General features: G+C 42.6%; 1 protein-coding gene across 1 annotated transcript in view; it reads left to right on the top strand.

Annotated features, from left to right (window-relative positions):
• Window positions 1-7,355: 7,355 nt before the first annotated feature.
• LOC133139153 (nuclear factor of activated T-cells, cytoplasmic 2-like) overlaps window positions 7,356-12,357 on the top strand; it is a 43,314-nt gene continuing 38,312 nt past the window's right edge. Inside the window, exons 1-2 of the mRNA XM_061258500.1 lie at window positions 7,356-7,707; window positions 9,480-10,425. Of these exons, the coding sequence (XP_061114484.1) occupies window positions 7,563-7,707; window positions 9,480-10,425 (1,091 nt within the window). The 5' untranslated portion in view covers window positions 7,356-7,562. The remainder of the gene's footprint in view (window positions 7,708-9,479; window positions 10,426-12,357) is intronic.

Below are 12,357 nucleotides of genomic sequence, written 5' to 3' on the forward strand. Positions count from 1 at the left end.
CTTGGCTTGGTGATTGCTTTTGCCTGATTTGCCTGAGTTTAATCAAGGAGACCATCACCTCAGGCTATTACCCAAACCTCACCCTTTAACTGAGCATGCCAAACAGAGAGTCAGTGGGTACGGCATTTATAGGCGGTGAGAGGATGTGGTTGGCGTGCCGAATCTCCACCTCGTGATGTCAGGGTCTGACTGGAACATCCAGTCGAGGGCATCCACCCGCTGTGCGCCTAAAAAAACGGTGATGTAATTCCCGAGTGTAGCGATGCCATGCCATTTTTTAGAACTGAGGGCACGTCCAGCAGTACGGAAAAGGCAGACCCGGCGATGCTGGAAGCCTTTGGTGACGCCGCCGGAACGCCGGTAAAAGACAGAGCTCGAATGTTTATAAGCGAGGCGAAGGCTTGTTTTGAAGAGCACTTGTCCGTTCTCCTTTTCCCCGCTCGGACTGCGAAGGCAACAGATTGGGTTTTGGGGCTGTTTGCGAGGCTGTTGCCTGGAGATGACATTAGCACTGGCTCTGAGAAGGCTTGCAGCTCCGCGGCTGTGCCTGCAGGTATGGCACGTGAGACGCCCCCCGCCCCCACCCCCGCATCACACTCACTGGCCATTTGTGGAAGTCTTTCAAAGGTTACTGCAGAGGTGTGACTCAGGGTGGGGGGGGGCTTTGGGATGACATCATTCAGGAGGTTGCCGGGCGCCAGGCATCAGACTGCCAGCAACAAGATGGAGGTGCGGGGGCAGGGTTTCCCCCAGTGTCTGCTGGGGGTATATTCCTCAGGGCTGGATAAGGCACGTCATCCCCGGCTGATCTATGGCAGTTTACGCTGCACTTGAGTGACTCACTGTTAATCCTCCTCTCTCTGTTAAAATAAACACAAACAGTGGTCCCCGTTTTGTGCCACATTAATCCAGTTTCATGGACAGATAACAGAGATGCTATGCTGAATTAGGAACTGGCTACAATGCTGTGAACAGTGTTTGCCCCTCTTCCTGATTTCCTCTATTATTGCATATTTGTCACACTGAATGGTTTCAGATCTTCAGACAGCATGTACTACTAGACAAAGGGAAAAATGAGTAAACAAAACATATTTTAAAAAATATTTCATTTATTCCATGAAAAACATTATCAGGCACCCATATCAGCCCTGTGAAAAAAGTAATGTAGGTAGAAAGAAAACATCACATAGCATTTTTGACAGAAACAGACCAAGCACATTGCAGTTATATCGTAGAGATTGATGAGATGTGAGAGAAATGACAGGTGCCTGACCTGGGCCTGTACAACAGGGGATAGCATAGATTAGCTTTACTAAATACACATTGTGTCAGTAACAAATGCAGTAAGCAGATGTGGTGGGAATATTACGTATGCCATATTAATAAATAATTGTATGAATTTATCAAGACAATGTAACCCACCTTCCCCGTCCCACTGAAAACATGCCGATAATGGTTTCCATGGCGATGACACGATACGGGATCCCCATATCAGTTCCAAGTTCCACTGTTCCGTCCGACTTTGCCTTTTGGGGAAAAAGCGGGCTAATGCGCAAACCTAGACAGCGCTGTCTAACGCACTGTTTTACGGTGCTGGAAAATTTCTGTACGAATTTGGAAAAAGGGCTCTCCTCTAGTAAAAACGGAAATACGAACCATGCCGTCTCGACGCGTAACCTACATTTTCCCCTCCGCAAACTCTCGCGGCGCTAATTTACTCATTCACAATTTGAGTTGCATAAGAGTTCCGTAAGAGCCCCGGAATGTCAGGCAACATCTGGCGGAGGAGACTTTTCTTCGGCCAGTGGCCCGAGACATATGCTCCAGAGTCTGTGGTTTACTGTCATTGCAGACTGGTAACTAACCCGATACTCCTCCAGATCCCCAGTCCACTTTACTGACTGTCATTTTCATGTCAGGATCCAAAGCACAGATTTGATTAGTCTATAGTATAAATAGTTTCCAGTGAATCATTCTCATTTACACATCACTATAGTGTAGATTGTCTGACCTCTTAAAATTACAGTATAGCATATACTGTTGGCCTTCTTGCTGCAGGAAGTCACTCAGACTGTCTGTGTGTGCTAAGACCCAGACTAAAACATGTCTAGCAAGCATGTTCTACTTTGCATGTTTTTCCAAACTGTCTGCTATCTTCAGATTGTTTTCAATTATTTTATGGATGATTGACCAAGATGGAATATAGCATTTTAATTTTACATCTCTCTCTCTCTCTTATTGTAGTATGAATATGATATTAGAAAAGCTTTTTTGATCATTTGGCGTGCATTTGTCACATAGAATCACTTCATGTTTTCCCTAAGCAATAATACATTTTACCTGGTGCATACAAGTACTCATTGTATTTGAATGTAGATTAATGCAAAGCAATGTACACGCCCTGTAGTGGCCTTGACCCTGTACGGTGTGGTGTTTGGTCCATTCTGCCAGGGCTGTCACTCGTGGGGTGAAAGGTGGTGACGATTCTAGGAGCCCACGGCTGGAGAATTTAAACTCCAGTAGAATTTAAAATATCTTCTCTTATTATAATATTAATAATAGTCTTCCACAACTCAAGAGTTGGGAACTTGCATTGCATAGCTGTCACAGCCTTTATCTGATTATTCTTTTTTGTAATTTTTTTGAGGCAATTAAACTGAGCTAGTAGAATTTGGTATATAATATTAAACTATGACGCTTAAAAAAAGTCAAAATTCTTACGGGATATGTTCACCCAGAGCAGTGATCTTCTTTCATGTTCCTAGTGAGCCACAGGGTCTGCTGCTTTTTGTTGTTCATTGGTTTCTTAATTGGTCAAACACACCTCTCCTGGTTTTTTTGGCACATAGCACTTTTATAATCTACAATGCAGCTTGAGCTCGATATCTTCTTATGCTTTTCAGCCTCCGTTTGAGACCCCAAATAATACAAATAGATGCTCTGATGGACAGGTTATTCACAATTGCCCTGTGAGCATCCAAGAGACATTGTCAATGGCAGTGGTCATATGAGTGACCTTATTCGCACTACAGGGAATGGATGGGTATTAGATTTGGTACACATTGCCAGGTAGATTTAAACAGTTCATAGCACACTGCAATTCACCGTGAGTAAATGAACCAGCTTTCACAGGTGCTTGGTATGAACTCTCACTCCTACATAGGTAACAGGCTGTGTTAATTCAACTCTAAGAGTACAGATGAGGCCAATTGTAAGAGTTTAACACTGAACATTTTACTGTCTAAAAGTAAGACAGACCTGAGACCTCTATCTGACTCTGTGTTAGATGAAACAGCAGCCTAACATTTGGGGTGCAGTCATAATTGTAAAGCCTGATTGAGTTTTCCTTGGCTCACATAGATGCCCCAGAATTTCACTACTGCCTGATTCGGGCCAGTCAACCTCAGCACAGAGGGAAGCCGTTAATGTGCTAAATTACATTTTCATGAAGCATTTATAGTCAAGGCTCAGCACTCCTCATTTGTCTAAGCTGACCTGGCTCTTTCCATAATTGTGTATTTTGGGATAAGAACATCCACTTCTGCAGGATTCAGACCAAGGCTGTACCAACAAATGAAATAGAAAATTGAAGAGGGTTTGAAAATGTGCATGGTGGATGTGTGAGAGGGTTTGTCTGAAGAGTACACACAGTGAAGTTAATGCCTGGGGGAGGTGACCTTGTGGCAGTTTTACTGGAGGTCTCTAAAGTCCCTGGGGAATGACATTTGCAGCTACAGTGTGTTATTGTTTCATTGATTAAAGACATCTCACTGGTGGCCTAAGTTTGAAGTGCTTCAGTAGCACTTTATTGATACTGCACTGTCAAGTGCTTATGGATTGTAGGTGCAGAGAGGGGGCAGTTATGTATAGTGTCAGCCTTGTTCTCTGTATGTTCATATGTCAGATGTTAATACTATAATGGGGTGGGCAATATCCAGGTTTATAATCCATGTTTCACTGTGGCCTACTACCACAAGCAATTTTCTTATTTTTATATTAATTAACAAATATGTGTGCCTGTACTTTTTCACATCAGCAGTGAAGTAATATTTCAAATTGTCGATAGATTATCTATCCATAATATTGGTCTAAACAGCAACAATATTTCATAACAAAAATTCAAACTAAACAAATATACAGAATGTTTGGTTTTTAAATGGGATGTGCAAATATGCTCAATATGCGCATCTACAGTATCTCTTTTAATTGTAAGAACACATTCCCGGGAGCGCGTAACAATACAAACATAGATAGACATATATTTAAAATGGCAAAAGAGCCAAAATAAAATAAAATCGTATAATGTCTATACAGACCAACCGTATAATGACTTAGGCTTATGACGTATTTGAGTATTTTCAAAGCTTTACCCTATAGCCGTTCGTAATTTTGCAGTTTACATTATTCCCCTCTTTATTTATGCCATTGGCCATCGCCCCACGCATTTGTTCCGTCAAAACGCGCAGACGACTGTATCAGAAAAATATGCTAGATTCCAATAAGGACAATATTGATAGACACCCTGAAATCTACAAAATATTCCATGAGCGAAAAGATGAGTCTAATGAATAAAAGTACTTTTCCTCTTTTCACTTAAGATCATGAAAGATGCTCTTATTCGGGTTAACAAGCCAGGGTGGTTTCGTACCTGTAAACATTCAAATTCGGCAGTTGCCTACTTTTATGTATATATTTAAACATCAGCCCTGTTTTCACTTTTCTCCCCCTTCGGTAATTTTTTATCCCTACAATGAAGTTCTTGTGTGCCACTGTCTGGGAGAAGCCGCAGAATGCCTTGGCGCAGAGGCTGGTGACGTCATGGATTCCAGAGTGTGGGCTTTGCAGGAAAGCCCTGAGTCTCCGAGATGGATCCGCTCCAAGTTACCACGGCGACGCGTATAAACAGGAGGAAACACTGAGGGAATCCCGTTATTTTACAGCATTCGACCATTATAAACATTCAGAGCAGGGAAGGAAGCTGCTCTTGAAACCAGCAATCCTCAGAGCGAGGAAAGAGTTCATACCATTGCCATAGCTAGCCGTTCTATTTTAGCTCGTGCCTTTTTCGCATTTAAAGGAGTATTTTGTCTTACATTTCTGAGTTTAATTTTGATAAAATTCAATATAACATTTTTATTACAATGGTTAGAGGAATATTTCTTTTTTCTTGTTAATTTTTTCAAATTGATTAGAATTTTTCCAAATGTTTAGAGAATCTTGGAGACTGGCGCAATACCACACCATGAGGTCGATGGATCAAGGTATGGATGCAGCGTGGTGACGTTTTGTGATCTGATAATCTGGTAATCAACCCATTTGATTCTAACGCTTTTTAACGATGTTCTTGTCAATGTCATTTTACGCAGGTGGTTAGTTTAATAGCCAGTGTGCAGTTATGCTCATAGATCTTAATGTAACAGCTTAAAGTTGCCTAATGTCACTTGTACACGCAATAGGTAGGGTATTTATTGATTACATATCTTGCTTTTTATAACGGAGCCTCACTGGGCTTAGAAAGGTACTGCTTTAAACTATTTAAAGTTGCCTTCAGGGCAGTCGAGTTACGTGAGGGAGAACACCAGCATCTTTTGTAAGCTCTTGCTTTACGTCATCAACAGTACATAAATGTTTCTAGACACAGAAATCGGCGAGTTCCAGGAGCGCTTAATTAATACGGTAGCCTACAATACTAACAAAACGATTAAAGTAATATCGCTTCAGCTAAAGTTGCTCTTCAGGCCTCCGTAATTTCTCGATAAGGTCCCTAGAAAGAATTACGTGTACAAGAAATGTTGATTTGATTTTGTGTTATGCGATTTTGATTTTCATTACCAAGTGCAGCTGCTTTTAAATCGGCACGTTTTCCGCCTGTAAGAAGCACTTCATATCCACGTATTGACTCAGCTGTCTCATTTTTTCCAAAATATAGGTTAATGGTGTTGTTATTGAACGTAGTTTGAGTCGTATTACAGCAGGAGAACATTCGTTTTAAGAGCAAACGTCAGATGTTACCTACTTAAAATTTTACATGTTATACTGAAAGCCCGCTCTTGAACCGCCCCATAGAAAGTTAGTCTATACAGCTTACACGACTGCGGAACGGATTCCTGCTCTTCATTGAGTGGAGTGCGCGTGGTACTCAGTCAAGTCCACGCCTCCTGTTTTATGATCTCTGCTGAGGACAGAACCACGCGGTGACTTTTTTAATGTCAGTTTTTATTTTTTTCGTTCGGTAAAAATGGTTCATATTATTTTGACTGAAATGAATAGACATGCCAATCTTATGTTTCGTTGGCAACTGATAGACATGAACATAGTGTATTTTTCACGCAAAAAAGGTGTGGAACCCTTGCAGTGCTTTTGTATCCAAGTGCGGTCGGTTTTAGCACCACGTGGGAGGAGTACAGTTGAGCAGCTAATTAGGTTATTCTTTATAGACGCCATTGTGCATGAAACCCTTCCTTTAACGTACCCAAGTAACAAGCTGACAAACTACGAATGAGAACATCTATTTTTCTTATTTGGCTTTTGCGCAAGTCCTAACTAAAATAGGGCATGTGTAGGCTAACTAGTGCCATTGTATTTTCAAGATTGACACTATGGCAAGGTTTCATAGCAAAAGAATGGGGCTCTCCATTATCTTTATCTGTCTCATCGGGAAAAAAAAGACATGTAAGGTTATGTGGTGGGTGTGTTTGTATGCTGCCCCGCCCCATTCTTCTGTGAATTTTGAGACTGAGGGACATCGTTCCCAGACGTCGTTTCCGTTTCTCTCTGGTCAGATGGGGAAGACTCGTTTTCCTTGGCAGGGTTATCTTGGATAACTTTTTTTCCCCTGATATTTTGGGCCACAAAGCTTCCTCCAAAAAGTGACTCCTCTCTTACACTAGACATTTTTCATATGTGAACAACTGCATTATTATTATTATTATTATTATTATTATTATTATTATTATTATTATTATACTCCCTATATCCTCTAATACAGCAGTTTAACATGTACAGTAATACAATAAACAAAGATGGATTACTGTAGGCTAATTTACTCCACGTGTTTGCTCATTGCTTTCTGTCAAACACCCGGGGGCAGTAGCACATTGCCATTTACTCGTTCTCAGTTGCAGAATGCAACAAAAAAAAAATTACTGTCTGCATTTTGGGGAAAACGTGTTGAAAGCTCACACGTGTACTTATACACGTAGTTGTTCTATGACTGATCATTAGGAGGCGTGTTCACTCCGTGTTTGGGACCTTACTGCATTTGTTTACTTTATGAACAAAGACACGCCTTATCTCCATGTGGTTAAGCTGAAGGAGGAAGCTGCCATTGTGTTCCTGTCAGTTTCGCAGCCTTTTGATGCAGCGGTCGCTTGTTGAAACGTTAACAGTACAAGCCATTTCCCCTTAATGCGCTTTGCCAGCGAAACGCCTCAGTGCTTTAATTGTGCGAACACAATTTTGAATTGCTTTGAATGAAGGTCACTGTGAACAATTTCTGGCTGTTATTTATGGTCATTTCCACTGAGTTGTGATTCAACTGTAAACCTTAAAAAGAAAGACAGATGACCTCCATTTACGAAGATAAGGATACTAGCGCTTTAGAGTTAGCGGAGGAACTCAGTCAGGTGCACTGCCAAGATGAGCTGGACTTCGACTACCTGTTCGAGTACGACCCACCTTGCAGCAATTTTCCCACGGAAGACCAAGGTTTGTACAGTAAATAAGTGCGCAACGAAGGTCAACACACTTCCATTTGCCGAAGTAAGCACATGGTTATACGTAAATGCATTTGGACTCTGCATTCAAATCGTACAGAGCATAGGATTTTTGTATTGTTTGCTTTACATTGTTGTAGTTAGCTACTAGTTCTGACAAGTTTTGGTCAAACTAACATTTTAAGGCAATTTATGTTGACAATCTTCTGCTTAGAATTTTTACGATTTAGTCCAAAAAACACTGGATGCCAGTTTCCGTTCCGTAGCCAAAGTGAGCTTACTTCTTGTTTAGATCATGATGCACCTTTCGCTGTATCCACCTGACAGTTATTGATTATTGTTGTATGGTGCATCATGTATGTTGTTTTGTGTATTACGACGTAAACAGGCCCTAGACAATAGTCAGATATCTGGGAAAATGGAAATATACTTTTAGAAATACCAAAGTCTGTGGGTGGGGTAAACTTTTATTTTTGTAACGAATGTAAATTTTTTACTTTGATGTTTAAAAATAGTAAGACGTTTATGAATGAAGGATGCTTGATGAATGAAGGATGTCTGCTATAAAATATGGAATGGAGTGTTATTATGAGAACGTTTTGCCACAAAACTAAGCATGTTAAGGCCACAGAATACAGCTTGTTTCACTCAGCACTGTTACTTGTTTAAAATACTGCATTTGTTTTGCTTCTCTGTTCATATGAATGTATTTTTTCTAGTCGAATTGAGTATTTATTCACTCAAATAACATGCATATGTTCATTTTGAACTGGATTACTTGTGTCTGAAACAGTTAAAAAATCTAAACTAAAATGGGCTTTGGGCTGTAAAGAGACAGCAGCGTGCAGGCAAGGGAAACATTTCAAAGCCACTCAGTTGAAAACCACAACATCTTTGTAAGCAGACAGATTTTATTTTATTTATCATACAATTGAAATGCATTAAATTGTGGCTACTTACAGATGGTATCATTAAATGTTTCTATGAAGGGATTACTGAAAAATCGCAAATAAATATTTGGCAGGCTATCTGTCGACTGAAAAAAATAAACCTTTATAAACATTGCACTATTTGAAAAATTCAAATTTGTTTACAATTTCCTTTAGCCCAGGGCTGCACTGCTGGTTTTTGTTCCCACCAGTTACTCTGGCTTAAACTTCTTCAAAAGCAGTCTGTGCCAGTGTGCTATACCGGAGCACAGTTCAAACATGTCTTCATGGATACAAATGCAGTCTGCAGCTGTGTCCTGTGACTTTAGGAAAAATGCTAATGAATAATGAAGAATAATCTATTGATTATAATGAATGATTAAGAGCTTAAGTTGCAGCACCCTTTTTGCGCCCGCATGCCTTCGGCTGTCATGTGTACTTGAGCAGTTTTGGTGTTGGCGTTCTCTGATGCATGGTTTCTGGCTGTGTTGGCGTTCTCTGATGCATGGTTTCTGGCTGTTGTGTGTGCTTGTGCAGTTTTGGTGTTGGCGTTCTCTGATGCATGGTTTCTGGCTGTATTGGCGTTCTCTGATGCATGGTTTCTGGCTGTTGTGTGTGCTTGTGCAGTTTTGGTGTTGGCGTTCTCTGATGCATGGTTTCTGGCTGTTGTGTGTGCTTGTGCAGTTTTGGTGTTGGCATTCTCTGATGCATGGTTTCTGGCTGTGTTGGCGTTCTCTGATGCATGGTTTCTGGCTGTCATGTGTACTTGAGCAGTTTTGGTGATGCCGTTCTCTGATGCACGGTTTCTTCTCCTTGTCGCCCTGTTCCTCTGCAGATGAGCAAAGTTTGTCTTCACACAAAGTCCTCGGAGCCCCCGCGGGCGTGGCCTACCCCCTCGCGGAAGTCGCCCCCTACGGGCTCAAGCCCTGCCCATCGCCCTATGACGAGCCCCCTCCGGAGGGCCTGCTGGGGTACGAACACCTGGGCGGCAAGCGGTACCTGGAGCACCCCAGGGCGGGCGGTCCCGGAGCTCTGAGCCCCCGAATCGAGATCACCCCGTCCCGCGAGCTATACCCCCACGGGAGGGACTCCCTGCAGGCGCACCCCCTGAGCATCGGGCCCCGAACCCTGACGGTGCCGGGGCAGGACGGCTTGGTGTACCGCGAGCCGCAGTGCCTGAGCCCAGCCAGCAGCAACTCCTCCACCAGCTGGCACTCAGAGAGCTACTCGCCCTGGGCCTCCCCCTGCGTCTCCCCCAGCAACGGGCAGGCCACGCCCAGCGACCTCTGCCCCCGCTTCCAGAACATTCACGCCGGCTCCTCGTCCCCCCGCACCTCCCCCGGAGCCTCGCCCCGCGACAGCGCCACAGAGGAGGGCTGCCTGGCGCCCCGGTCCCCCTCGCCCCGCCCCGGCTCACGCTCCACCTCCCCGCAGGGCAAGCGCACCTACGACATGTACCGCAACCCCGCCCTCGGCCCCGCCCACGCCCGCCACCGCTCCCGCAGCCCCTCCCCCCACTCCGCCCTCGACCAGCCCCCGGGCGGGATCTACGGCCCCGGCCCCTCCCCCGACGCCTACAACGGCTTCTGCAGCGCGCCGGGCTCGGTACCCACCAAGATCGTGAAGACCGCTAGCCCCGCCTACTCGCTGTACCTGGACAGCCAACCGGAGGGCTACCTGCTCTCCTGCGAACAGGACATGAAGAGCAAGCCGCCCGGGGCAGAGTCCTTCTTTGTCATCCCGCCCATCTGGCCCAAACAGCTGGTCCCTGGCATCTGCAGGTACACAATACAGCGCACAACACAGAGAATAGAGATGTGTGTCTGACTGTGAGGCTGTCATAACTTCCATTCTACATATACTACTCAGACTAATTTGTGCTTTTTTGTGCATAAAATGGGCATACTTAAAGTTTCATCCTGCTATGCTGCTGGGCAGTGGCCCTTTGCAGCAAGATGGCAGCTGGTAGGCAGCTGTTGAGGCTAAACTGTTCTTCTCTTACAGTCTTTTTATGGATACAGTCCTTATAATAAAATAAGCTCAAAATACAAAGATTTAACGAATGAAAGGGAAGAGTTTTTGGTGAGACAGGAAATGAGTTGATATGGTATATTGGCCCACACTGCATTGTGTTAGCTAAATGCTGCCACATAGATACCACAATGCTAACCACATAAACAGCAACTTATTGCCAATTGAATCCTCAACCACAGCATTTCAAGGACGTCTTAGTTCATGCCATGATCGAGAATTTTCCTCAAGCAAGGAACAACCAAGGATGCACAAATAATCTTGCATCTTCACAAATAAAGTCTCATTTTGATTTATCCTGAAATTTAATCCTGAACTCACGCTCTACTTCAGTGCCAAGTAAAGAGAAGTTTCTCTTTTTGGCATGAGTTGCCAAGTAATTATAATATAATTATTATTTTGTTAAGCTGGTTGAGACTGAACTCAAGCATTGCACATTTAATAAATAAAAGTTGGAGCCAAACCACATTGTGGTTAGTTGATATAGGCCCCTCAGCAGTATACCGCTCCAATGCGATTTCTAGAAATCTCCGAAAAAAGTGAACCTCCTTTATGAACAAATATGGGGAACTTGCCCTACTTCCAGTAATTTAAAGGCAAAAGGCTAAATTATTTGCAAACTGATCCTGCAAATAGGACTGTATATTTTTGGCTAAATGTCTAATTAAGCTTTAAATGCTTTTACATCTTCAGATAGCCCCAGCTGGAATGGCAATGTACAGCAAAATCAAGATACAAAAATTGTACCAACTGCGCTAGTCCATATGTATTTGGACAGTTGGTACAATTTATGTTCTTTTGGCTCTGTAGTCCAACACATTGGATTTGAAATTAAACAATAGGTTATATAATAGGTTAATTTGAGGTTACAATCCACTTTAATTTCATCATATTTGCATCCATATTGGGTGATGCGTGTAGGAATTACATCCTTTTTATACATAGTCCCCCCATTTCAGGGGACCAAAAGTAATTTGGTGGTCAGCTTCTGAATAGCCAGGTGTGTTCAATCACTTCCTTAGTGCAGGTATAAGAAAGCTTTCAGTATCTAGTGATGATCCTAGGCTTTTTATTGCCTTTGGAGTCTGTTATTGGCATTTGTCAACATGAGGCACAGAAGAACTTGTTGTCAAAAGTGCCTTTACCCTCTATTCTGTTGGATTGTCATTGCACTGTTGCATATGGACCTTGCAATCGATGCGCACATTTGGACCACTTTCAGTGTAACCACAGCGTGCTCTGCACTGAACTTCTGCACTGCACTCAAATTCACACCATCGGCTGTTTGATGTTCATGAGAGACAAATGAAAACTAACTAACTAGCTTAGTCACCTTAGTATTACAAACCGCATTATTTGGCAAGTAACTGTCAAACCATTTGAAAATGTTTAGAGACTCATAGCTTTTAAAACTTTAATAAAGCATGGCTATGTCACGCTGTATTTAACTGAAATGTAGTCCACCCCTATTTTTCAGTGTGTGTACTTTTGAAATTGAAGTGTTGTGCTGTGCATCTTGTTAGTGACTTATATAATGTGTTTTTATCATTGCTCATAGTACTTATCCTCATTTATTTATTTATACTGCATACATTTTTGCTAAAAAGTACTAGTGTGTTATTACCATGCAACACTTTCTGATGTTTGAATACAAAATGCTGTATCAATATTATCATTATTGT

Source organism: Conger conger, chromosome 10, assembly GCF_963514075.1.
Source record: "Conger conger chromosome 10, fConCon1.1, whole genome shotgun sequence".
Classification (NCBI taxonomy): domain Eukaryota; kingdom Metazoa; phylum Chordata; class Actinopteri; order Anguilliformes; family Congridae; genus Conger; species Conger conger.